Source organism: Nilaparvata lugens, chromosome 14, assembly GCF_014356525.2.
Source record: "Nilaparvata lugens isolate BPH chromosome 14, ASM1435652v1, whole genome shotgun sequence".
NCBI lineage: Eukaryota > Metazoa > Arthropoda > Insecta > Hemiptera > Delphacidae > Nilaparvata > Nilaparvata lugens.
The window spans coordinates 19,903,352-19,930,517 of NC_052517.1; the positions used below are offsets into that span (position 1 = coordinate 19,903,352).

A 27,166-nucleotide genomic window follows, 5' to 3' on the forward strand; every position below is an offset into this window, starting at 1 on the left:
TAACAAGATGGCGGATTTTGGCGTCAGGGTATAGCCAAGTTTCCATACTGTATGTATACTGTGGTTTGGGCATGTACAGCGACGGGAGGAGGATTATGTTGGACGAGGAGTGCAGGATTTGGTTTTGGATGGTGTGAGAGGACGAGGTAGACCAAGGATGAGGTGGGGAGATAGAATAGCGGCTGACTTGCGGGAGAGTGGTTGGAGGAGAGAGCAAGCATTGGATAGGGCTTTGTGGAGAGGCAGAAAGGAATGCCGACCCCATTAAATGGGATAAGGCACAGCCAAAGAAGAAGAAGAAGACAAATCGAAATCTACCCAATCTGAGATTCTCTCCCTATCGTGGTTGACGACGGCATTTACGCACTAACAAAAACCCAGCTTTAAAGAAATTGATAGAAATTTCCCAAACGCAATGATCTACCTGAATGAATATTCAACGCAAGAAACGTGCATCCTTATCAACAAGGCGAGGACTATGATCAAGGAGAACAAGATGGCCTCCTGTACTTAATTTATCCCAGCCAGTCTTCATCACTATCAGTTTTTAACAACGGACTGGAGGACTTATTCAGCACTGTGGCGCCGAATCGAAGGAGCTTGAAAATCGTTGCCGGTGATATAAATTGCGACATTGAAATTAATATTTATTTTACAGTTCTGAGTGCCAAGTAGAAGGAATTTTGATATCAATTCGGATCTTAATCTTTCTAAATTCAAAATTAATTGTTTCAAGTGTTTGTGTTTTGTTTCAATGTGAAAGTTAGTGAAGAATTGAAAAGATTAATCGCACATAACCTTTATTTGGACAATTTATTTTAGGAAATTGGGATGAAAAGAGGTTTTGGACTGTAGTCTGTTTCTTTGTCCTTAAGTTGATTTCGAGAGTTGTTATTACAAGACCATGGTTCTTCAACACTAGTAATCTACGAGAAAGCAGACATTTTTATTTAATCATTTTAATCATTCAGAGTTACATAACTAACAGAAAAGTACCACAGGCTTATGAGCCCAAAACGGTTTCAATTCTAATTTATACAACAGTCCAAATGTAGCTAGGTTATGTGTCACTTAACATTCTTCAATTACACACTCAATTTACAATTCAAAACACTCAAAACCCATTTTTAAACTAAAAAAATAATTCTAAATTAAATTAAATCAATCACAATTAATTAGAAAATTCCAAATTTTGAAAAAAACTTTAAAATTTTGAGACCGAAAAGACAACACACGATTGACGATAAGATTTAGATTGACGATAGTAAAATTTGTTTCAGATTTCAGATCAATAATGTCTCTGGTCGAGGGCACAACACGAAAATGATGAATAAATAATTCTAAACCCCAATTTACAAGAAGAGCGTTACCTGGATATCTTAAGGTGCGTACAGATTTACGCGGCGCGAACATGAGCAATTCACTTTTAATCAGCTAATGCCAAGCTTTCTATAACTGTATCTTACCGTTTCTGTAAAAATAAAGATAAAGGCCCAATCAGCTGATTAAAAGTGAATTGCTCATGTTCGCGGCGCGTATATCTGTACGCACCTTTATATGAAAATGGGTTTTTAGCATGCATTGAAAAGCAACTCGTCCCACAACCTGTATAGTTCATTTTTCCATCTCACTTCCAAAAAACTGCTTTGCTTACTCTTCGATACTGAATACAGACATCATAATACCTCACATGCCTCAATATCAATTCAAGCGATTCAAAAACTAACAACTCAGATCAAAACTGCTATAAGAAAATGAACTGGCCAAATATAACAGATTCCCTTAAAAACGAAACGAAAGAGTATCAGAATCAACCGATGTAGATACCGCTCCTACCAATTTAAATTGCATTACATTGGAAATATTGGAGACAAATACAACAAATTATGTTCAGAAAGCAGAAAGTTGAAGCCTTGGATAACAGGTGGTCTTCTGTCACACTAAATGTTTTTATTACTTGAAAAAACTCTACCAGTAGATTTAATGATCATTAGATTCAATCAGTGTCCTAGAAACCCGGCCTTGAGACTACTACAAATATTCTTTGGATTAGCATCAATTTTATAATAAAAAAATCGTCAGACAATTCATTATTTGATCAGTTTGAAATGATCAATGTCTTTGGGTAGCTGGAAACGTTATAACAATCTAGAAATTAAATAGCAACGAATTAATCTATGGTTATAAGATTGGTCAGTCAGAATGTATTGCATTTTGAAGATTTCTTCTTTTCCTTCTTTTCTTCTACTTTTTTGTTGTCTTCTTTTTCTTCCCTATCTTTTCCTTTCATCTTCTTCTACATTTTCATTTTCTTCTTCTTCTTCTTTATAAATCAATCTTCAAAAAAGTCTGCATCTTCTCCTCTTCTCTTCTTCGTGATCATCATCATCATCATCATCTTCTTCTTCTTCCTTTACTACTTCACATAGGCTGTCTTCCTCTGTCTTCATTTAAATCAATCTTCAAAAAGCAGAATAACGTCTTCTTTAGAACATAATCTATGACCTTGGTTTGACCCCTCTACATAATTAAAAAAACAATCCACCAAAAAAGAAAAAGAACAACACTAGAACACACAACACAGATATGATCCAAGAATAACCCCACACTGAAATAAACTTGGGCTCCTGACTCTTATATAAACTTTAAACACACATTTTCCAAAAAACAGCTGATCTGGGAATCTTCAAATAGTATAGACCTTGACTCTTCAACTCCAAATAACCTACAAAGACTGTCTTCTACTTAGACCAGTTATAGAATAGACACGGTCTATTGTATATTCATACTGAAAGTCGATGAAGCCAACATCTACTGCCATATCTCCAAATCGTGACGTCAGCATCAGATAGAAAACTTTTCTGTAGAGTTTGTTTACATTGTTTTCCATAGCAGATTGAGTCTATTTCAGTGGAAGTTCACCATTTTAATGAATAATAATTTACATCCTTCTGAAATATGATACAATCTGAAAGTTTTCAATCCGATTATGACATCACGATGAGGCGATATGGCAGTAGATGTTGGCTTTAGAGGCTAGACTTCCCAGCGTGTCTTTTCTATAACTGGTCTAAGGTCTTCTACATGAAACAGCTGTTCCAAATACCCATGTTCCAAAAAGCCGCTGATCTGGGAATCTTCAAATGGTATTGAACTTGACTCTCAACCTCTAATTAACCTACAAAATTTGTCTTCCACATGAAACAGCTGTTCCAAACACCCATGTTCCAAAAAACAGCTGATCTGGGAATCTTCAAATGGTATTGAACTTGACTCTCAACCTCTAATTAACCTACAAAATTTGTCTTCCACATGAAACAGCTGTTCCAAACACCCATGTTCCAAAAAACAGCTGATCTGGGAATCTTCAAATGGTATTGACCTTGACTCTTAAACTCTAAATAACCTACAAAGACTGTCTTCCACATGAAACAGCTGTTCCAAACACACATGTTTCAAAAAACCGCTGATCTGGGAATCTTCAAATGACCTTGAACTTGACTCTTAACCTCTAAATAACCTCCAAAAACTGTCAACCACAATGAAGCATCTGGAAATCTTCAACAATAACATTCATAAACTTGACCAATACATAACCTCAAAATTGATGTAGTAATAAATCTTCCAATAACCCACCTTTTCACATTGTCCTTGAACCACAGCTGGTCTTCATTCACTGCGCACATAACCTCCAAAATCATTATTCAACCTTGGGAAACAGCTGATTCTTCAAATACATTTCCACCTTCTATTTGAACTTGAGAAGTTGTCATCTTTTTGACCTTGAGAAACAGCTGATTCTTCAAATTAGTTTCCACCTCTATTTGACCTTGAGAAAATGATTATTTTTCAATATGTTGTCCTCTGTTTGTCCTTGGGAAACAGCTGGTTTCCCAAATTGTTGTCATCCAGCTACCGGCCATTCGGCTGTTGTTGTGAATCAGCTGATGTTGCAGAAATGTTGCTGTTGTTGTTTGAAATCAAATATGGCGGCGTTGTTCGCGGATTCTGGTAGGTGTGTGTGATACCATAGGGTCGCAAATGGTAAATGAGATACTCCATGACATACATCATATTGGGTGAGACATAGTGAAACGATATGGCATGATCTGAACAGCACTCCAAACCCTGAAAAATAAAAAAAGAAAATTTATAAACAGACTGAAAGGATAGTAATTAAGAATCTGTAAATATAGTGTGGTCGTGTATCAAGTTTGATAGTTTTGTATCAAATTATGGTGTTGTGTATCATGTTGAGATGATACTGTATCATGTGTGGTAATACTGTGCGTGGCGAGCATGACAGTGCTCTCCAGTAGCGTTGCCACCACCAGGTTTTTAGGGTCCTGGGCTCTGCTACTTTTATAGGATATATTATTAAATAAATACGCAAATTCACCAAAACAATCTCACTCTATTGAAAAAATCCCATAACAAACATCTATACTCTCTCTCTAAACATAATCACTGCTCAATCACATTACTAAAAACTACATCTCACTATCTCACGCACAACCTTCCTCTAGCGCGTCTCGGAACGTTCTCCCTCTAGTTTCGCCTCTACGCGGTCATCATTCTCTCAGCTCACCAGTACAAAAGTCCAATTTGGTGGCCTGAGTGATGACTCCGCTATTCTAATAATTAATATCCTATGAGAGCGGGGTGTTTGAATTGTTACATGTATCATAATATTGTGTTGACACAATTTATCATGTTGTGGTTGTTCTTGTTCTATAGTGAGGTCCACGTTATAATGATTAACTTTTTGTGTAGTTGAGAAGTTGATATTTTGGTAATTATTCATATTGAATGAAAAAGACTAAGAAATTTTATAATTATCAATAAATCAGTGGTTTTTTGACAATTTCTTAGTCTTTTTCATTCAATAATGATTAACATTGGTGTTGCTATCCTTGTCTATCTGCAGACAAAGCAGATAACGATTCTATTTTCTAGCTCAGCAATATTGCCATATCGATTTTTAACAATGTCAAATTATAATCAACTAACAAAATATTTACTGTCAGTTATTGAAATTTACTAACTTATTACAAGATTTATTGTAAATTATTAAAATTTACAATTACATCATTAAGAAATATATTTTATTAATGAATATATATATATATATATATATATATATATATATATATTATATATATATATATATAAATTAGTATAATGTATATTTGGACTGTAAATTTTTGTGATCTTTATAAAAGTGTTTTCATAACCTCATTTGGACTATTTTTATCAAAATTAGGGAGAGGAACAGTTTTGGGTTTATCCTGTTGATTCTATCCCAATCATTAATTTGATGTTGTGATTAAGGAATGAAATAAATGTAAATGTAATTATAATAATAAATATAATGTAATTGATTATTTTGAACAGTTAATATTACACCAGATATGCTGGTATCAGCTATCCAGAAGGCAGTGGCAAGGCAGAAAATCGGCTACGCTATTCTCAATACAGTATCAACACAATATGATACAGTATCATCTCAACTTGATACACAACACCATAATTTGATACAAAAACTTGCAAACTTTGAATGAATTCTACAAACCATGGGAAATCATCTTATGGTATCTCTTCTCTATGATATTACCAATAGATTACTCATGTAATTTGTAATACAAATATTTTTTCCTACATATACCTTGAAAAGTGGCCATTGCTGCACTGATTACAGAACGCAAAGAATCACTTTTCCGTTCTATTGCGGGAAAATTTTTTCTGAACTCCAGATTTGCAACATGGCAACGCAAAATACTTAGTAGGTTATATGGAGCAACAGTGCAGCAAAATCAAAATGAAGTTGGTAACAGTGACTGCTGTGGCTGCTATAGTGAGCAGAGGTGCAACCAAGCACAACGCGCTAATTATTACTATTATATATTATAACCAAGGACAACATTTTTATTCAATTTTGACAATAAATTAAGGTTTTTATCAATAATAAAATTACACAGAAAAACATTTGATGCATTTCAGGCAATTTTACCCATAATTACCCACTTTTCATATTCAATGGTAACTGTAGGAAAAATTTAATGTGAAATACGTGCGCAAAGTTCCTCTGCTGCACTCAACAAACCATTCCGCCCTCGCCTACGGCTCGGGCGTAAACGTTTCTTTCGGTGCAGCAAACTGTTACTTTGCGCACTAGTTGCACAAATAACTATTCCTACCTCAGGACTGGGATAGTAGATGTATTTCCAGTACCAGAAGTCGGGATCCGAGTGGCCAGGGATCAGATGGTGTTCGGGAATGAACGGGAAGAATCGTCCCCTCGCCATCGAGTCTCTAGAGTCCATTGCAAGCACTTTCACTCTCTCTAAACACTTGCCTAGATAGGAAAAAAACAGAGATAAAGAACTGAGAAATTCAAATCTATATAAATAAAAATCGAGCCTCAAATATTGACATTCAATAACTTTTCATGTGTGCACCGAATTTGATGATTTTTTTTTAGTTGTGTTCGTTATGTTCAGGACCAGGTTTATGGCCTTTCAAATTTATGATCCGACTTCAGGACTCTTTCCTACGGTCCTTCAAAGTTTACATGTAATCCTTATGGGATAAGATTTTTGTGAGCTGGCCAAAGACAGAAAGAAAAATCAGCTGTTATAATAATTGCGTCATACAACAGCCATAGTAGACAAGAGTGTGTGCTGCTCCATAACCGCCCATGTATTTTATTCTAAACGCCCCGACTAAAAACAAAATGACTGTTGTGTGTGTAACCATCCAGCAGTGCGGCCTCAGGTTAAAGACTGATATGCTCTAAACACATTGCTTTGTTTCGAATATTTGTGCTGTCTTCGGTGTTCAGAATTAATTGATTTTCAGTAAATTATTTATTTTTTGTGGAGTGGCCGTAGCCGAGTGGATCAGATGCTGGCTTTGTGATTCAGAGGCCCGGGTTCAAATCCCGGCCCGGGCAAGATATTTATCTCGGGCCACTCCCGTGTTTCGGATGGACACGTTAAGCCGTAGGTCCCGGCTGCCTAAAAAGTAGTCTTTAGGTCATGTCAGAGGCCCTGAAATTGATCAGTTGCGACCTGAAAACTCTGACACTAGATCTGAGCCAGCCAGGTCACTCGATATTATTATTATTATAGTTGGAAAATTATCTATAAAAATAAAATGTCACATCGCGCCTCTTCAGGTGTGCATCCAGCTAAAATTTGTTATGCGATGCATTAATCTATTTGGTGGTACAAAGTTCGCCGGGCCAGCTAGTTGACTAATAATTATTATTAAACGAAAATCACAATTGAATGCTGTAAATCACCCCGAAGACTTCTGCTACTGCAAATATTGACAACAGGGTAAACAGCTGGATGGAAATTCTATGAACGCTACTATTCAAAACTTATTTATCAGCACGGAAATCGAACCCGGTACCTCCTACCTGCCGGTCAGGAATGCTCACCCTTACACCAAACTGACAATCTCTGGATAGCAGCGCTCATTTTATACAAAGCCAAGCCTTACGTATTTTGTACAATTAGGGGTAAGAACCCTGGAAAAACGTAATTTCCGGTGAAATCTGGCCTCAATGAATGAATCATTCAATAAGGCTCAACTCACACTTACGCGACTCAGGTGGAGAAGAGACTGGCCTCTAGTGGAGAGCATGTGTTTCCAAATGGTGACGTCGCGGAGACTAGAGTCGACTGGTCTGAGTGTCACCATTTGGAAACACATGCTCTCCACTAGACTCCAGTCTCTTCTCCACCTGAGTCGCCTAAGTGTGAGTTGAGCCATAGAGAAACAATAGCATAAGTAGATATCCCATGGTATAGGCCGTTTATGTCGCAACTTTTACTGTTATCTCAAGCCGATTACTGTCGATTTTTACTGTTTTGAACGGGTAAAAGTGTATGAACGGCACAATATTGATTGATTGATTGAGTACTTTATTTATGTAGATTACAATATATACTGGCTTATAAACTTATATACAATAGCTTACAATACAGCAAAATTATAGATGAATTTACATAATTATAATAATAAATATTAAATATTAAATATTAAATATTAAATATTAAATATTAAATAATAAATAATTATTGAACTGTATATGATATGAAAAAACAATTTGTAATATAATAACTATAGATAATAATCATATTGTTATGCATCTACATAAATTGGCGGAGCTTTGGACATATCAATGTCCATTCTTCGGAAAGAATATTAAAAATATCCTCCCCACTAACTCTCTACCAATATGAGAGACTACCAGCGTCAAACAGCTTCACGGGAAAGAACTACGTGGACTATCGGCTTGAGATAACAGTAAAAGTTGCGATATAAACGGCCTATATCATGGGATATCTACTTATGCTATTGTTTCTCTATGGCTCAACTGACACTTAGGCGACTGAGGTGGAGAAGAGACTGGACTCTAGTGGAGAGCATGTGTTTCCAAATGGTGACACTCAGACCAGTCGACTCTAGTCTCCGCGACGTCACCTATTGTTCCTCTATAGTTGAGCCTTAAAGTTGACTAATTTCTTGCTTAATGCAATGAAAAATACCAATTTGATAAAGAAATTCAGAAGAAAGCGATAAATTTTATTCGATTAATTTAGAAAAATATTCACCAATTTCAACGTCCTCGGCACCACCAGGATCTTTTCGACATTTTTTCGGATTCGTGAGTCCATCCTCGACCAATCTCCGCACAGCTTCTCTACTCAGTACATAACCTGCAAAAATTGCAACAAAATTTATGAAAAATCCTGGAGAAAACATAGCATAAGAAGATATAAAAAAATATATAAATCTAAGTACCCTTTTTAAATTATTTAAAAATCTGGTGTGGTACACTCACAAAAGTAGCCCTAAAAAAACATAAGATATTATCCCATAGTATATATTCTTCTTCTTCTTTTGTTTTTTGTTGTCCTCTCATCTCCTTCTTACTCCTCATTTTTATCTTCATTCAATTGAATAGAGGCATAGAGAAAAGATAGCATGAGTAGATATGCCATGGTTTGTAGAGAATTCATTCAAAGTATGGAAGTTTTGCATCAAATTATGGTGTTGTGTATCAAGCTAAGATGATACTGTATCATATTGTGGTGATGCTATAGAGAAAAGATTCAAAGTTGAAAATATTCCTTAGGTTTAAGCCTTAGATTAGTTTAATAGGAGGAAGTTAGCCCTTAAATAAATTTACAATTTATTACCTAAATCAGACACCCTATTTAGATTTTAGTTAATGAAAAAATGGCTAATATCTACTAATCATAAAGACGCATATAAAGGTGCGTACAGACTGTCGCTCTGCTCCGCAACCGAACGTCACTCCAGCAGAGCGATTGATGATCGACCGGCGAGCAACAGTGGTTCGACCGGGGAACGCGAGAAGATCTAACATCTTCCATAACGTTCATGATGGGTGCATGGGCGGTGCGACTGTGGTTCGATGGTGGTACGAGGGCGGTACAAGGGCGGTACGAGGGAGCAGCGTGCTCGGTGCTGGTTGGAAGCGCGAATATGTGTTCGCAGCTTAAGAATATATCCCATGGTAAATGTCGTTTATGTTGCAAATTTCTTCTCCGGCTGGATGTACCCTACCAGAGGCTGAGCAGAACCCGGACTGGTCTGGCCCATATATGTCTATCAGCCTCTATAACAGGCTGCCTCTGTTGGCCAGGAATCTGCCTGCTGTGCGGTTTCGAGGGACTCGGAAGAGCCTACTGACGGATCACCCTCTATACTCACTCCGTTAGTTCTTTATGTTGGAGAGCAGTGTGGTGAGTACCTATTTTCTTATTTGATTTCTGCCTAAAGCTGGGGTTTCGTTTGTGCGTAAATGCCTTCGTCGACCACGACAGGATGAGGATCTCACATTGGGTAGAATTCAATTTGTCTAAATAACCAAAAATATTATCTTCAATTATGTTTTAATGGGGGAGGTTGAGTTTATACTTTTAAATGACAATATGTTGATATTATTAGAAATGTTTTTATTATTGAATAATAGAAACAAATAATGGAAATATATTTGATCAACTGTTTTAGCACACCTGGAATTTGGACAATATGAATGTCAACAATGCTTGCCGTTGTCGACTGCAGAAATTTACGCACAAACGAAAATGCACCTTTAGGGCAGCTGTTTTTATTTTTTAAATATCCTCCCCACTAACTCTCTACCAATATGAGAGACTACCAGCGTCAAACAGCTTCACGGGAAAGAACTACGTGGACTATCGGCTTGAGAAAACAGTAAAAGTTGCGATATAAACGGCCTATATCATGGGATATCTACATATGCTATTGTTTCTCTATGGCTCAACTGACACTTAGGCGACTCAGGTGGAGAAGAGATTGGACTCTAGTGGAGAGCATGTGTTTTCAAATGGTGACACTCAGACCAGTCGACTCCAGTCTCCGCGACGTCACCTATTGTTCCTCTATAGTTGAGCCTTAAAGTTGACTAATTTCTTGCTTAATGCAATGAAAAATACCAATTTGATAAAGAAATTCAGAAGAAAGCGATACATTTTATTCGATTAATTTAGAAAAATATTACCAATTTCAACGTCCTCGGCACCACCAGCATCTTTTCGACATTTTTTCGGATTCGTGAGTCCATCCTCGACCAATCTCCGCACAGCTTCTCTACTCAGTACATAACCTGCAAAAATTGCAACAAAATTTATGAAAAATCCTGGAGAAAACATAGCATAAGAAGATATAAAAAATATATAAATCTAAGTACCCTTTTTAAATTATTTAAAAATCTGGTGTGGTACACTCACAAAAGTAGCCCTAAAAAAACATAAGATATTATCCCATAGTATATATTCTTCTTCTTCTTTTGTTTTTTGTTGTCCTCTCATCTCCTTCTTACTCCTCATTTTTATCTTCATTCAATTGAATAGAGGCATAGAGAAAAGATAGCATGAGTAGATATGCCATGGTTTGTAGAGAATTCATTCAAAGTATGGAAGTTTTGCATCAAATTATGGTGTTGTGTATCAAGCTAAGATGATACTGTATCATATTGTGGTGATGCTATAGAGAAAAGATTCAAAGTTGAAAATATTCCTTAGGTTTAAGCCTTAGATTAGTTTAATAGGAGGAAGTTAGCCCTTAAATAAATTTACAATTTATTACCTAAATCAGACACCCTATTTAGATTTAGTTAATGAAAAAATGGCTAATATCTACTAATCATAAAGACGCATATAAAGGTGCGTACAGACTGTCGCTCTGCTCCGCAACCGAACGTCACTCCAGCAGAGCGATTGATGATCGACCGGCGAGCAACAGTGGTTCGACCGGGGAACGCGAGAAGATCTAACATCTTCCATAACGTTCATGATGGGTGCATGGGCGGTGCGACTGTGGTTCGATGGTGGTACGAGGGCGGTACAAGGGCGGTACGAGGGAGCAGCGTGCTCGGTGCTGGTTGGAAGCGCGAATATGTGTTCGCAGCTTAAGAATATATCCCATGGTAAATGTCGTTTATGTTGCAAATTTCTTCTCCGGCTGGATGTACCCTACCAGAGGCTGAGCAGAACCCGGACTGGTCTGGCCCATATATGTCTATCAGCCTCTATAACAGGCTGCCTCTGTTGGCCAGGAATCTGCCTGCTGTGCGGTTTCGAGGGACTCGGAAGAGCCTACTGACGGATCACCCTCTATACTCACTCCGTTAGTTCTTTATGTTGGAGAGCAGTGTGGTGAGTACCTATTTTCTTATTTGATTTCTGCCTAAAGCTGGGGTTTCGTTTGTGCGTAAATGTCTTCGTCGACCACGACAGGATGAGGATCTCACATTGGGTAGAATTCAATTTGTCTAAATAACCTAAAATATTATCTTCAATTATGTTTTAATGGGGGAGGTTGAGTTTATACTTTTAAATGACAATATGTTGATATTATTAGAAATGTTTTTATTATTGAATAATAGAAACAAATAATGGAAATATATTTGATCAACTGTTTTAGCACACCTGGAATTTGGACAATATGAATGTCAACAATGCTTGCCGTTGTCGACTGCAGAAATTTACGCACAAACGAAAATGCACCTTTAGGGCAGCTGTTTTTATTTTTTCTTGACGTGTCCCAGTGGGTTTCACTTTAGTGATCCCTTTTATGGATCTAATTAATTAAATACTAAAATGCTCCGATTAATGTCGACTACTGTCTATTATTAGTGTGTTGTTGGGAGTGTAAGAGTGTAAGAAGGGCACAGTATGAGAGACTACCAGCGTCACATAGCTTCACCAAAAACAACTACTAGGACTATCGGCTTCAGTTAACACTCACATTTGCAACATAGACACCCTATACACTGTCTATTATTAGTGTGTTGTTGGGAGTGTAAGAGTGTAAGAAGGGCACAGTATGAGAGACTACCAGCGTCACATAGCTTCACCAAAAACAACTACTAGGACTATCGGCTTCAGTTAACACTCACATTTGCAACATAGACACCCTATACACTGTCTATTATTAGTGTGTTGTTGGGAGTGTAAGAGTGTAAGAAGGGCACAGTATGAGAGACTACCAGCGTCACATAGCTTCACCAAAAACAACTACTAGGACTATCGGCTTCAGTTAACACTCACATTATTTTTACAACATAACGGTCCTCTACCATGGCATATCACACAGTATGATACAGTATCATCTCAACTTGATACACAACACTATGATTTGATACGTTCGCTATCTGCTTTGTCGAATCATAGACAAGGACTGGGATTCTTTAATTATCTTTCTTCTTCACAGCATTATCTGCAAATGATAAGCTAGAAAACTGATGAAAGATTTACAAGTGAATTTTAATATTCAAGCAGCCCTGTCAAACTAATCAACGGATTGATAATAAACATTTCCACTAACGTAACGTGAATCTAAATACAGCGTGACACAGAATAACGGGAACTTTTAAAAACGCCATAAAACATTAGTGGGAAGGGCAAAAATGATTTTTCGCCCCACTTGGATGTAATGAGCTGGTTTTCGTGCTTCATATGGAGGCCGAAAATGATTTTTTTCTGACCAGGCCGGTAAAAGTTTTACGGCCCTAGGGCTGTAAAATAACCTTGAAGTCAGCTGATTCTGATTTGATGTGAACGTGTTTACAAAATGGTTTATGAAACGGAATCAGTTTATGCTTCTAGAATTGAATAAGTATTCTGCAATAAGATACATCATTTTATTTGGATGAATAAAATACAGATAAGATATATATTATAAACTACTCAATTTCGATTTTCAGAGTAGGATAGAACTTCTAACCTAAACTTCCGAAGTCAATTACAACAAGCATTGTTGACGTTGACATTCAGATTGGCCAAATTTCAAGTGTGCTAAAACAGCTGATCAAAAAACTTCATTATTTGTGTTTATTATTCAAGAATCAAAACATTTATAATAATATCATCTTATTGTCATTTGGAAGAATAAAATGTATAAACTCAACCTCTTACATAATTGAACAAAATCTTTTAGGTTATTTAGACAAATCAGAATAAAAAATAAAAATACTTGGACAATTTCCTAATATTCAGATTACCTCAGATTTGCTAGAGCTATGACCTTCCTGTTTTGCTTTCGAAAGTGCCTAATAAACAATTATTCTCATATTTATATTGTTTATTTTTCTGTGTGGCGAAAAATAACGTTCTCATCATGGGCAAAATTGTTTTTCCGGCTCTCAATCTTTTCTAGTCCTTCGGCCTACGGCCTCGGACTTGAAAACCGATTTCGTGCCGGAAAAGTCTCATTTTCGGCCCTAGGTGCGAAATATACTATTATTCAAACTAATGTGAAGTTCAAGACTTGCAATTCAAGAATTAATTATAACATTTATCACTTTTTGACAATTACTTCTTTAAGATGGCTTCCTCCTGCACGAATACACTCTTGAAATCTGTGTTGACGATTCCTCATTGATCGCTGCAACATGCGTCTCCTGGTCCCATGATATGTCCACCAGCGATTCTCTGTTTGTGGAGCTATCTCAAACCAAACGTTTTCACAACTTGACCAATAACTGGTCTAAGGTTGAATTATAACAGACAATTCAAAATGAAATTAACAATATCCCAGCTGAAATGTTGCAGCAATTGTTCAGGAATCTCAACACAGATTTCAAGATTGTATTCGTGCAGGTGGAAGCCATCTTGAAGAAGTAATTGTCAAAAAGCGATAGATGGTATTAATAATTCTCAAATGGCAAGTCTTGAACTTTACATTAGTTTGAATAATAGTTGTTATTTGTATATCTAGATTGAAAAGTACTGTTTTTTCTTCCTGAGGGAAAAGTTTGAAGCCCGAGGCGAAGCCGAGGGCAACAATTTTCCTGAGGGAGAAAAAACATTTTTCACTCGTGATATACACAACATTTTTCTTCCACCTACATTTTTATAAAAACTGCAAATAAAATAATTTTTAGAAACTTACGTGACCAAAACATGTGTGTTCCAACATAGACACCTATACACTGTCTATTATTAGTGTGTTGTTGGGAGTGTAAGAGTGTAAGAAGGGCACAGTATGAGAGACTACCAGCCTCACATAGCTTCACCAATAACAACTACTAGGACTATGGGCTTCAGTTAACACTCACATTTGCAACATAGACACCCTATACACTGTCTATTATTAGTGTGTTGTTGGGAGTGTGAGAGTGTAAGAAGGGCACAGTATGAGAGACTACCAGCGTCACATAGCTTCACCAAAAACAACTACTAGGACTATCGGCTTCAGTTAACACTCACATTTGCAACATAGACACCCTATACACTGTCTATTATTAGTGTGTTGTTGGGAGTGTAAGAGTGTAAGAAGGGCACAGTATGAGAGACTACCAGCGTCACATAGCTTCACCAAAAACAACTACTAGGACTATCGGCTTCAGTTAACACTCACATTATTTTTACAACATAACGGTCCTCTACCATGGCATATCACACAGTATGATACAGTATCATCTCAACTTGATACACAACACTATGATTTGATACGTTCGCTATCTGCTTTGTCGAATCATAGACAAGGACTGGGATTCTTTAATTATCTTTCTTCTTCACAGCATTATCTGCAAATGATAAGCTAGAAAACTGATGAAAGATTTACAAGTGAATTTTAATATTCAAGCAGCCCTGTCAAACTAATCAACGGATTGATAATAAACATTTCCACTAACGTAACGTGAATCTAAATACAGCGTGACACAGAATAACGGGAACTTTTAAAAACGCCATAAAACATTAGTGGGAAGGGCAAAAATGATTTTTCGCCCCACTTGGATGTAATGAGCTGGTTTTCGTGCTTCATATGGAGGCCGAAAATGATTTTTTTCTGACCAGGCCGGTAAAAGTTTTACGGCCCTAGGGCTGTAAAATAACCTTGAAGTCAGCTGATTCTGATTTGATGTGAACGTGTTTACAAAATGGTTTATGAAACGGAATCAGTTTATGCTTCTAGAATTGAATAAGTATTCTGCAATAAGATACATCATTTTATTTGGATGAATAAAATACAGATAAGATATATATTATAAACTACTCAATTTCGATTTTCAGAGTAGGATAGAACTTCTAACCTAAACTTCCGAAGTCAATTACAACAAGCATTGTTGACGTTGACATTCAGATTGGCCAAATTTCAAGTGTGCTAAAACAGCTGATCAAAAAACTTCATTATTTGTGTTTATTATTCAAGAATCAAAACATTTATAATAATATCATCTTATTGTCATTTGGAAGAATAAAATGTATAAACTCAACCTCTTACATAATTGAACAAAATCTTTTAGGTTATTTAGACAAATCAGAATAAAAAATAAAAATACTTGGACAATTTCCTAATATTCAGATTACCTCAGATTTGCTAGAGCTATGACCTTCCTGTTTTGCTTTCGAAAGTGCCTAATAAACAATTATTCTCATATTTATATTGTTTATTTTTCTGTGTGGCGAAAAATAACGTTCTCATCATGGGCAAAATTGTTTTTCCGGCTCTCAATCTTTTCTAGTCCTTCGGCCTACGGCCTCGGACTTGAAAACCGATTTCGTGCCGGAAAAGTCTCATTTTCGGCCCTAGGTGCGAAATATACTATTATTCAAACTAATGTGAAGTTCAAGACTTGCAATTCAAGAATTAATTATAACATTTATCACTTTTTGACAATTACTTCTTTAAGATGGCTTCCTCCTGCACGAATACACTCTTGAAATCTGTGTTGACGATTCCTCATTGATCGCTGCAACATGCGTCTCCTGGTCCCATGATATGTCCACCAGCGATTCTCTGTTTGTGGAGCTATCTCAAACCAAACGTTTTCACAACTTGACCAATAACTGGTCTAAGGTTGAATTATAACAGACAATTCAAAATGAAATTAACAATATCCCAGCTGAAATGTTGCAGCAATTGTTCAGGAATCTCAACACAGATTTCAAGATTGTATTCGTGCAGGAGGAAGCCATCTTGAAGAAGTAATTGTCAAAAAGTGATAGATGGTATTAATAATTCTCAAATGGCAAGTCTTGAACTTTACATTAGTTTGAATAATAGTTGTTATTTGTATATCTAGATTGAAAAGTACTGTTTTTTCTTCCTGAGGGAAAAGTTTGAAGCCCGAGGCGAAGCCGAGGGCAACAATTTTCCTGAGGGAGAAAAAACATTTTTCACTCGTGATATACACAACATTTTTCTTCCACCTACATTTTTATAAAAACTGCAAATAAAATAATTTTTAGAAACTTACGTGACCAAACAATGTGTGTTCCAACATAATCTAAAAAGTAAACAGAAACAGCTGGCTTGTAATCACAGTTCTCCGCCGACAGCGCTATGCGCTGTTGTTTGTCGGTAAAAGTTGTAACAACAATGGCCGCCACAACTACAGCTATGATGAAGATCCCGTTTCAAATTTGATTAGTTAATGAGGAATATTCGTTGGCTGGTATTTTGAATAACATGGAATAAAATAAATGTATACATTTTTTTAGTATAGTGATATGAAGTTTGTAATAATTTTAGCATACAACCATAAATTTCATATATTGATCAAATGTCTGGTTGAGTCATTGAATTTAGTTGGTTTAATGACTGACTACTCTATATGCTTCCTCATCTGAGATTAGACCTTCTAACCTATTTCAAATGTACGTTTTTAAAATAGAGATGCTATTTAAATGGAGTTACTTTTACACTCTAGGAAGTTTTCCTGTTTTTCCTCCCGAGAGCGAAAAAGTGACACTTTAGTATTATGTTTTAGGGAGTAAAGTAAGCACTTTAGACAGGAGGTGGAGGAAAAATCATTTTTGTCCTTCCCACTAATGTTTTATGGCGTTTTTGAAAGTTCCCGTTATTCTGTGTCACCATGTATAAATAAATAGATAAATATCTCACCTGCTCCACCACTCATATATCCCTGTTTCACATAGGGCCTGAATCGACAGCCAAAGTACATAGGCTCCGAGGCATTATGCTCAGCTAACATAAATCTTAGATTTTCCACAATTACATACCTGAAAACATGCAAACATATACCAAAATATAATGTTGTATTATAGGAATTTAATTTGTTGATTTCCTATGTTGAAATTGATTAAACGAAACTAGATGAATGATAAAATATCTTTTAATGTTGGAATGACAAAATTGAACTCTGGATAAATATTGAAATAAACTGTTACAAGTGATAAACAAACTATGCCGGTTGAAAGCATCACAGATGGCAATCATTTCATGATTCGCCACATACATAGCCAGTCTATGTGCTGATTGCACAAAAGCCGGTTAAATTTTAACAGTGATTAATTCCAAGAGAACCAATCAGAGAAGCCGTCTTTTCAAAACAGCCTTCTCTTCATTCTTTATTCATTTATACAATAAGTACATTATCAAAATGATAGGGAGAGGAATAATAAGGTAACCTTGTGCTATTCCTCCCTCAAATTTAGATAAGGATACACATAGTCCCAAATAGGTTAAGTCTTGTAGTTGCTCACTTCACAACATTTTCAGTCCTCGAGTATTTTCACAAAGTAGATTTTCAAATTTAGATGCTTCAAAATCAAACATAGAAGAAATATTTCATTATTTTTTAAATATCTCTGATTGGTTCTCGTGAAATTAAGCACGTTGCTTTTGAGAAGATACAAAAGAACATCTGTTGGTTATGGCAACAGATACATTAAAGCTCCTTATGTACCTCTTCGGATGCAACACGTTGCTTTTGAGAAGTTACAAAAGAGCATCTGTTGCTTATGGAAAGATACATTAAAGCTCCTTGTATATCTCTTCGGATGCAACAAGTTGCTTTTGAGAAGATACAAAAGGACAGCTGTTGGTTATGGCAACAGATACATTAAAGCTCCTTATGTGCCTCTTCGGATGCAACACGTTGCTTTTGAGAAGATACAAAAGAGGATCAGTTTCTTGAGGAAAGATACATTAAAGCTCCTTGTGTATCTATTTGGATGAAACAAGTTGCTTTTGAGAAGATACAAAAGAGCATCTGTTTCTTATGGAAAGATACAATAAAGCTCCTTGTGTATCTATTCAGATGCAGCACGTTGCTTTTGGAAAGATACAAAAGTACATCTGTTTCTTATGGAAAGATACATTAAAGCTCCTTGTGTATCTTTTCGGATGCAACACGTTGCTTTTGAGATGATACAAAAGAGCATCCGTTGCTTATGGAAAAATAATTTTCAAAAATGTTCTATGATTTTGAACGGGTAGTATTTTAGGCTAGTGGCCCTCCGCCGATAGCCAAAGCTACAGGACCCGGACTGTATGTTTAGGTGGGCTCCGAACTACTCACGTATCATCGTCGGCCTTGAGAACCCAATCAGCTGTTTCCAGGTGGTGCTTGTAGACATACTTGAAGGCCTCCTTAGTTTTAGCCCACAAATTTTCACGGCCTTCCTCCACTGGGAGAGCTATAGATGGCAGTGAAGTATCTGAAACAATTTCACTTTCAAAATAATCTAAAACATCTAAAGTTTTCAACTACTGTATAGCGAAATTCACGTTATAAAGTCAGTGGGAATGATAGGACCAGAGATCACTATAAGATAATAAATTTTCATGATTGAAATAAAGTACAAGGTGTGCCAGAGAAACTTACTTATTTGGAAGGTCAATAAAAACGAAAGTACTTTAGTTATTGTTTGAATCTTTTTTTATATTAGTATACAATATCCCAATTTTTTTTCAAAAAGTCTTGAAAATGTCATCAGATCAATGGCGACTCCCATTGCGCATACACTGATGAAGTCGATTTTTGAAATTTGTATCCATCACTCGTTGCAGTATACCAATCGGTGTGTTGGCAATGGCGTCGCGAATGTTGTTCTTGAGGTGTGCTATGGTCCGTGGTCGATCAACATAAACCAGCGATTTCAAATAACCCCATAAAAAAATCGCATTGAGGAAACGCATGTGGAAATGAGCCTCGTCACTGAAAAAAATGACCGCGTCTTCAGGCAGGTTGTCAATCAGCGAATCACATGTATTTTGACGGGCAACAAAATCGCGTTCAGTCAATTCAGGAACAACAGCCAATTTATAGGGATGAAGTTGAAGGTCTTCATGGAAAATTCGTCGAACAGTTGAGTCAGAAATTGCCATAGCAGCTGCGAGTTTGCAGCCGAACGCCGGGGAGAACGCACAACTGACTGCCTCACTCTTTCGATATTTTCTGGAGCTCTGATGGTTCGTTGAATTTCATTTCTGGGTTCAGCAACACTTCCACACTCCTGAAATGAGTTAACCCACGACAGAATCGAATTACGGCCAGGAATGAGTCTGTGGGGAGGAATTTCAAATCGAGCGCGGAAGGCACGTTGTGTAGCAACAACAAGTGATCGACCATTAGAAAAGAAGCTCTCAACTGCGAAGGCCCGCTGCTTTCTAGACCAGAGCATGATGGCTAATTACTTGAGGGAGGATAAACTTGAGAACTTCCCCCTCTAGATGCGCCCCCTCCTGCCACTCTACGCGACCAATTCACCGCGCAGGATTTTTTTCAAATAAGTAAGTTTCTTTAGCGTACCTTGTAATTTGTTAATTAATCTCTACATTGTTAAAAACGATCTGAGAACAGTGCGGAGGTGGTAGAGGATAGCGCTATCTGCTTTGTCGAATGATAGACAAGGATATCTACACTACCTACTTTCTGAGAGATTCATTCCAACCCAAAATTGTGAAAGCCCCCATAGAACTCTACACATTTAGGCTCAACTCACACTTACGCGACTCATGCCGAGAAGAGACTGCGACTCTAGCCTCTTCTCGCTGCAGCATTTGTTTCCAAATGGTGATAGTCGCGGAGACTGGAATCGACTGGTCTGAGTGTCACCATTTGGAAACACATGCTCTCCACTAGAGTCCAGTCACTTCTCCACCTGAGTCACCTAAGTGTGAGTTGAGCCTAAATCCTACACAGCAACTATTGCCAGTGTAAATACTCCCACGTAACTCCACATATTTTATTGTGGCAACTATGCATACACTGGCAACTATTGCCAGTGTGAAAACTCGCAAGTAACTCCACACATTTTATCCTACAAAGCAATTATTGTCGGTGTGAACACTCGCATGTAACTCCACACATTTTATCCTACAAAGCAATTATTTCCAGTGTGAATACTCGCATGTAACTTGACACATTCTATCCTAAACAACAACTATTGCCAGTGTTGAACACTTCCATATAACTACACACATTTTATACTACACAGCAACTATTGCCAGAGTAAACACTCCCATGTAGCTCTACACATTTTATCCTACACAGCAACTATTGCAGTGTGAACACTCTCATGTGACTCCACACATTTTATCCTACACAGCACCTATTGTCAGTGTGAAAACTCCCATGTAACTCTACACATTTCACTCCACAAAGCAACAATCACTAATTCATTTGAAAGTTAGATAAAAATTGATAAAACTTCGGTGCTTACCATTTTCAGAGCTCATGAACAGCAGTGTGTTACATCGTTTGCCCCACGTGGCCTTCACGTGTCGAGCCTTTTTCTGGTGGTTTTTCGGTGACGTCATCACCCAGCAGACGACCCGAACACGCTCAAACAACGACCTGGCAACGCTGTCGTCCACTCCTGATGATACACAATATCGTAAATGATTACATGTACCATGATAAGAAAATTTTCACTTGAAGCGTTCCGCTGTGATGACACAAGAATTTAAGTCGACTGTGTATTTACCGATTTTTTGACCGAGTGAAGTGAGGTCTAAGATTTAAGTCGACGGTTTTGCATTTCTCTTTATGTTTATATTTTTGTTTATATTTATGTTCCGCATTTTCAGCGAAACGCAGCAATAGATTTACATGAAATTTGACAGGTATGTTCGTTTTTGAATTTCGCGTCGCGACGTATACATACGGTTTTTTGAAATTTTGCATTTTAAGGATAATACAAAAGGAAAAGGAGTCTCCTTTGAATGTCAATATTACCGTAAAAATCAGACTTTAGAATTATTCATCATAAATCAGCTGTCTAGTGGACGATAATACTACCCGTTCAAAAACATTGAACATCTTGGAAATGCATCTTTCCATTAACGTTAGTAGACAGTTGTCTACTAACTTTGTCTTTACAAAAGCTGAGGCCATGATTCTAGTTTAGAGGTTGGAGTTATTGATAGAAAACATTTTTTTTTACCTTTTTCTTTTTTAATCTGATGATCAAAATTGCAACAAATATTATTGAAAATAAATTGATATCTAAAATCATGAAAAGTGAGGAATGAAGTTTGTAGGAAATCAGCATTATGGTAGTTTATTTTGTTAATTTCAACACACCGATTTTTCGCCAACACGACAACACAGAATGTTCTCTGATGGGTTGATTGGATTGGCGTATCGACGGCAGCCAGACCTGATAACAGCGCTCACACTCACATTCCGGGACGACACGTCACGGTACGATAGGACAGAAAGCTCTATGTTTAATTAGGTTTTTTTCTAGACATTTAGAATTGATAAATGTATTTATTTATTTTCATTTGTATTTATTTTAATATTCTAATTTTTACAAGAAATCACTGATTGGGAGAGAAAAACTAAGGATACTCTTGTACTATTTCTCTCCCAAATTTAGATAATATTTTAAAAGTGCGAAATGAGTTCATGATTCCACTTTTCTGAAATTTAGTCCTTTTTCACTCAAAAACAGCAGAAACTAAAAATTTTGAAGGTTGAGAAACTGGATAGAAAACAAAAATATTACACTCAAATCACTAATAATTGAAAAATTATTTATTAATTTTGAGAAAACATGGACAATGTAACTTACTGAGCGCGAGGTCTACTGTTCACAGAACTACTAGTAGCAGCTGGTTTTAGATAGGGCGTTCACAATCCAGAGTTATCAAATAGCACTTTAGCTAGCTGATACAACATTGTGAATTCTCCTCATAAGTTATAAAGAAGCTTTGAAAAGAGTAGACACCAGATCCGGCAGTTACCACCTACCTTTATGGAACTCCTCGTCATCGGAATGAGCACCCACGTCTCCGTACACCCCTCCTCCTCCCACACCCTCTTCATCTCCCTCCTCATCCTCCGCGTCGCTGGCCGAGTGAGGATCGTGATGGTGATGTCGTTTCTCCTCACTTCTGCCCAACACAGAGAGAGAAAACGGAATACAATGAGGAGCACAAAGATTGATTGATTGATTGAGTACTTTATTTATGTAGATTACAATATATACTGGCTTATACACTCATATACAATAGCTTACAATACAGCAACATTATAGATGAATTTACATAATATAGACTAAGAAAATAATTATTGAACTGTATATGATATGAAAAAGCAATTTGTAATATAATAACTATAGATAATAATCATATTGTTATGCATCTACATAATTTGGCGGAGCTTTGGACATATCAATGTCCATTCTTCGGAAAGAATATTAAAAATATCCTCCCCACTAACTCTCTACCAAAAGATGAGAGAATAAAGAAACACAATAGAAGAGAAAGAAAAATAGAATAAGAAGCACTAAGAGGAAACAAAGATTAAATTAGATTATTTATTTTTGTCATAGTCATTCAATTTCAGCTGTTTTACATCCATGAAATCAAGCCGGTAAACAGCTGATTGTAGAACAAATAAACATATGATTTTCATTACAGCATACTATACTGTAATAAAATCATATGTTTTCTTTACAGTCGAGTATGTTTCCTATACTGAAGTCCACGTTATAATGGCAGTGAAGAAAGATAGGAGAAAAACGATGCCGAGTCTCTCCACTTTGCCACTGAGTGTACACAGCTGTTACTCAATTCATCCCATTAGATTTAATCTAATAATAATTATCATTTCCTTGATAAAATAATCAATTTAATGTCAAATTGATCAAGAAAATATATTTTCCTACAGTTACGTTGAAAAGTGGCCATTGCTGCTCTGATTACAGAACGCAAAGAATCACTTTTCCGCTCTAGTGCGGGAAAAATTTTTCTGCACTCCAGATTTGCAACATGGCAACGCAAAATACTTAGTAGGTTATATGGAGCAACAGTGCAGCAAAATCAAAATGAAGTTGGTAACAGTGACTGCTGTGGCTGCTATAGTGAGCAGAGGTGCAACCAAGCACAACGCGCTAATTATTATTCATTATATATTATAACCAAGGACAACATTTTTATTCAATTTGACAATAAATTAAGGTTTTTATCAATAATAAAATTACACAGAAAAACATTTGATGCATTTCAGGCAATTTTACCCATAATTACCCACTTTTCATATTCAATGGTAACTGTAGGAAAAACTTAATGAGAAATACGTGCGCAAAGTTCCTCTGCTGCACTCAACAAACCATTCCGCCCCTCGCCTACGGCTCGGGCGTAAACATTTCTTTCGGTGCAGCAAACTGACACTTTGCGCACTAGTTGCACAAATAACTATTTCTTAATTTGATTCAAAAATTCGATTTCATGACTGAGATCAGATTTTTACTTTTATACAAACCTGAAATGGCGGCTAATTTAAAAAGCTGTGTGATACAACAATCAGATTTTCAAAACAACAGAAATTGAGTTATTTGGTAGGTATTCTATTCCAATTTCCTTTAAAAATGATAGAAAAATAGAAATCCTATTTAAAAATAAGTAGACTAATTTCAATGGATTAATTCTGAAATAACCTTTCAATATTATTTATACCGGTACGAGTAGGTCTAACCTATAATACGGGTAGGCTAATTTATACTAGTAAGAATTTATACTAGTTTATTCTGGTGATAGCCGTACTCAAAGTTTGTAGACAGAAGGTTGGTCACTCATCTATGGTATTTTAGTTGAAATGCAATTGGAGTGGGGGAACTGCAGTCGTGACGTAGGCTGTAGTACAGAGTAGGCAGAATATCGCATTCTTGAGAATCATACGGTGACGTATAGTCAAATTTATATAACACAAACATTTTCTGACATGCAAGATTTCTGTTTCTGCTTTACAATAATTATCAAAACATTTGAATAATACAAGTATTTTGCCATATAAAAGCAAAAACACCACCCCCCAACCTTCCCATTCAAATCCTTAAGGTTTCTTCATCTTCTAGGTCGTGTTTATATTTTGTAGTTTGGCTATACATCAGCTTGTGAAATTCGGGGATGAGATATTTTGATTCTCGTAGAACATGTGCTCAATACTAGCATATTTTCAGTGCATTTATATGAATGACATTTTTCGGATTCATTGGGATCGGTTTATCGGATTATTGCAATGCATTGGTTTATCAAGATTTTTTATGGGTTAATCTGAAATTATGATAGTATAACGTTGTCTACTAACGCTTTTCCAGCTTATTAACTTTTTCGTGTCACGTTTTTAGATTCTTGAAAAACTTTCAACTTAACTTTATTCATATAAGTTGAATGAACTTGAAGTATTTAACAACATCATTAGAATCAGTGATTCAATCGCTATAAGTATGGAGAATTTTTAAGTTCTAGGTCAATCTTGAGGGGATTAAACGACGATGTATTTGAAGATACAGTGAATAAACTGTATGCTCAGTGTGGTTTCTCTATCACTTTTTTACTACACGTGACGTCACGCTGGCGTTTCCCCCACCACTTCGAATCTTTCACCTGTGAGTGATCAACCTTCTGTCTACTAACGTTGAGCCGTACTCGCCTACTGGTATAAATTCTGTTGCTCTTGTATTTAGTTTTAGTTTATCAGACATTGACAACCGAAACCGGTCTTTCTAAGTATAAATAAAATCTGTGGGTTTCGACAATTTCTTAGTCTTTTTATTTAATTAATGCAATATAGTTGAACTAACCTTTGCGAGTAGAAACCCATATTGCCAATATGATAGGTGGCCGTTGATAGCAAGACATAGGCAAACGTAAAACCGAAAACTATTCCTATTGCCAAAGTGGTCACAAAAGTCCGACCTACCACCTGTCTTGAGGGGCCTGAAACACACAAAAAAACATGAAAAAAATAGTTGAAATTAAGATAAAATAGTGATACAACAAATATCACTACATGTGATACGGTATCACCACAATATGATACAGTATCATCTCAACTTGATACACAACACCATAATTTGATACAAAACTTTGAATGAATTATAGAAACAATGGCATATCTTCTTATGCTATCTTTTCTCTCTAGTATCACAAAAAATGGTACAGTATCACAACAATATGATACAGTATCATCTCAACTTGATACACAACACTATAATTTGATACCAAACTTTGAATGAACTATAGAAACAATGGCATATCTTCTTATGCTATCTTTCCTCTCTAGTATCACAAAAAATGGTACAGTATCACAACAATATGATACAGTATCATCTCAACTTGATACACAACACAATAATTTGATACAAAACTTCCAAATTTTGAAAAAATTCTACAAATCATGGCATATCTTCTTATGCTTTATTTTCTCTTTGTTGCTATGGTGAGGTCCACTTTATAATGACAGTGGAGAAAAATAGCAGAACAACGTTGCCGATCCTCAGTCTTGTCAATGCCTTCTATGGAGGGTAACTGATACCGGTTTATTGATGTAATATTAACTGTTCATTCTCGTTTAAAATAATCAATTATATTTTATCAAGCAAGAAATTATATTTTTCAATGATTATTATATTAGAATATTTTGTTAATTAATTATATTTCTACATTGTTAAAAAAACAATCCGGCAACAGAGCAAAGCGAGAAAGGGATAGTGCTATCCGCTTTGTTGAATGATAGACAAGGATAGCAATACCATTGCTAAACAAACACTGCCATAATAACGTGGACCTCACTATAGTGACAAATACACCACAGTGTTGAAAATATAAATATTTTACAGGGACTTTCCGTGAATTATCACTACAACTTTGAAAATGAAATAATATTGAAGCTTCACATCACCTTGAAATTTATATTACTGACTTACTAATAGTCGCAAAAAAAAGTTTTTAATACTGTCAACTATTAAATAAAATAGTCTCTTCAACGTGAAGAGACATTTACTTCATTTCTCATAAATGACCTAAATGCTACCCATTCAGTAGTAATAGATGACGGTTTGAACAGTAATAATATGTCACTACACCAACTTGAAACGAAGATAAGATAAGAGTTTTGAAGCAAATCTATTTCCTTTTCTCCTAGAGGACAGAGTTTATATTACGTTATAATGGCAGTATTCGATCAACATTGGTATTGCTATCCTTGTCTACCATTCAACAAAGCGGATAGCGCTATCTCTTTCTTGCTTTGTTCTGTTGCCAGATCGTCTTTTAACAATGTATTACCAAAATATTTCATCTTAATTATAAAAATTCATTATGAAATCATTGGAAAATATAATTACTTGCTTAATAAAACATAATTGATTATTTTAAACGAGAATGAACAGTTAATATTACATCAATAAACCTGTATCAGCTACCGTCTATAGAAGTCATTGACAAGACAGAGGATCGGCAACGTTGTTCTCCTATCTTTCTCCACTGCCATTATAACGTGGACCTGACAATAGTGGTCGATTTTGTGTTCCAACTCAGCCTATTACTGTCGACTACTGTGTATTATTACTGTTTTGGCTGGATGAGAGTAAGAACGGCACAGTATTAGAGAGTA

The 27,166-nt window shown here is 36.2% G+C and overlaps 1 protein-coding gene across 8 annotated transcripts in view; it reads right to left on the reverse strand.

The window, feature by feature from the left end:
* Positions 1-1,240: 1,240 nt before the first annotated feature.
* Positions 1,241-27,166, reverse strand: part of LOC111048904 (glycoprotein-N-acetylgalactosamine 3-beta-galactosyltransferase 1) — a 45,431-nt gene continuing 19,505 nt past the window's right edge. For 7 of the 8 annotated variants that reach the window (XM_039441024.1, XM_039441019.1, XM_039441025.1 and 4 more), the window contains 8 exons: positions 25,353-25,488; positions 22,517-22,659; positions 20,982-21,137; positions 18,836-18,974; positions 17,416-17,534; positions 10,565-10,669; positions 6,198-6,355; positions 1,241-4,128 (listed from right to left, as the gene is read on the reverse strand). In XM_039441024.1, coding sequence (XP_039296958.1) covers positions 3,913-4,128; positions 6,198-6,355; positions 10,565-10,669; positions 17,416-17,534; positions 18,836-18,974; positions 20,982-21,137; positions 22,517-22,659; positions 25,353-25,488 — 1,172 coding nt within the window. In that variant the 3' untranslated portion in view covers positions 1,241-3,912. The remainder of the gene's footprint in view (positions 4,129-6,197; positions 6,356-10,564; positions 10,670-17,415; positions 17,535-18,835; positions 18,975-20,981; positions 21,138-22,516; positions 22,660-25,352; positions 25,489-27,166) is intronic. The other variant, XM_039441022.1, reaches the window with a different exon arrangement.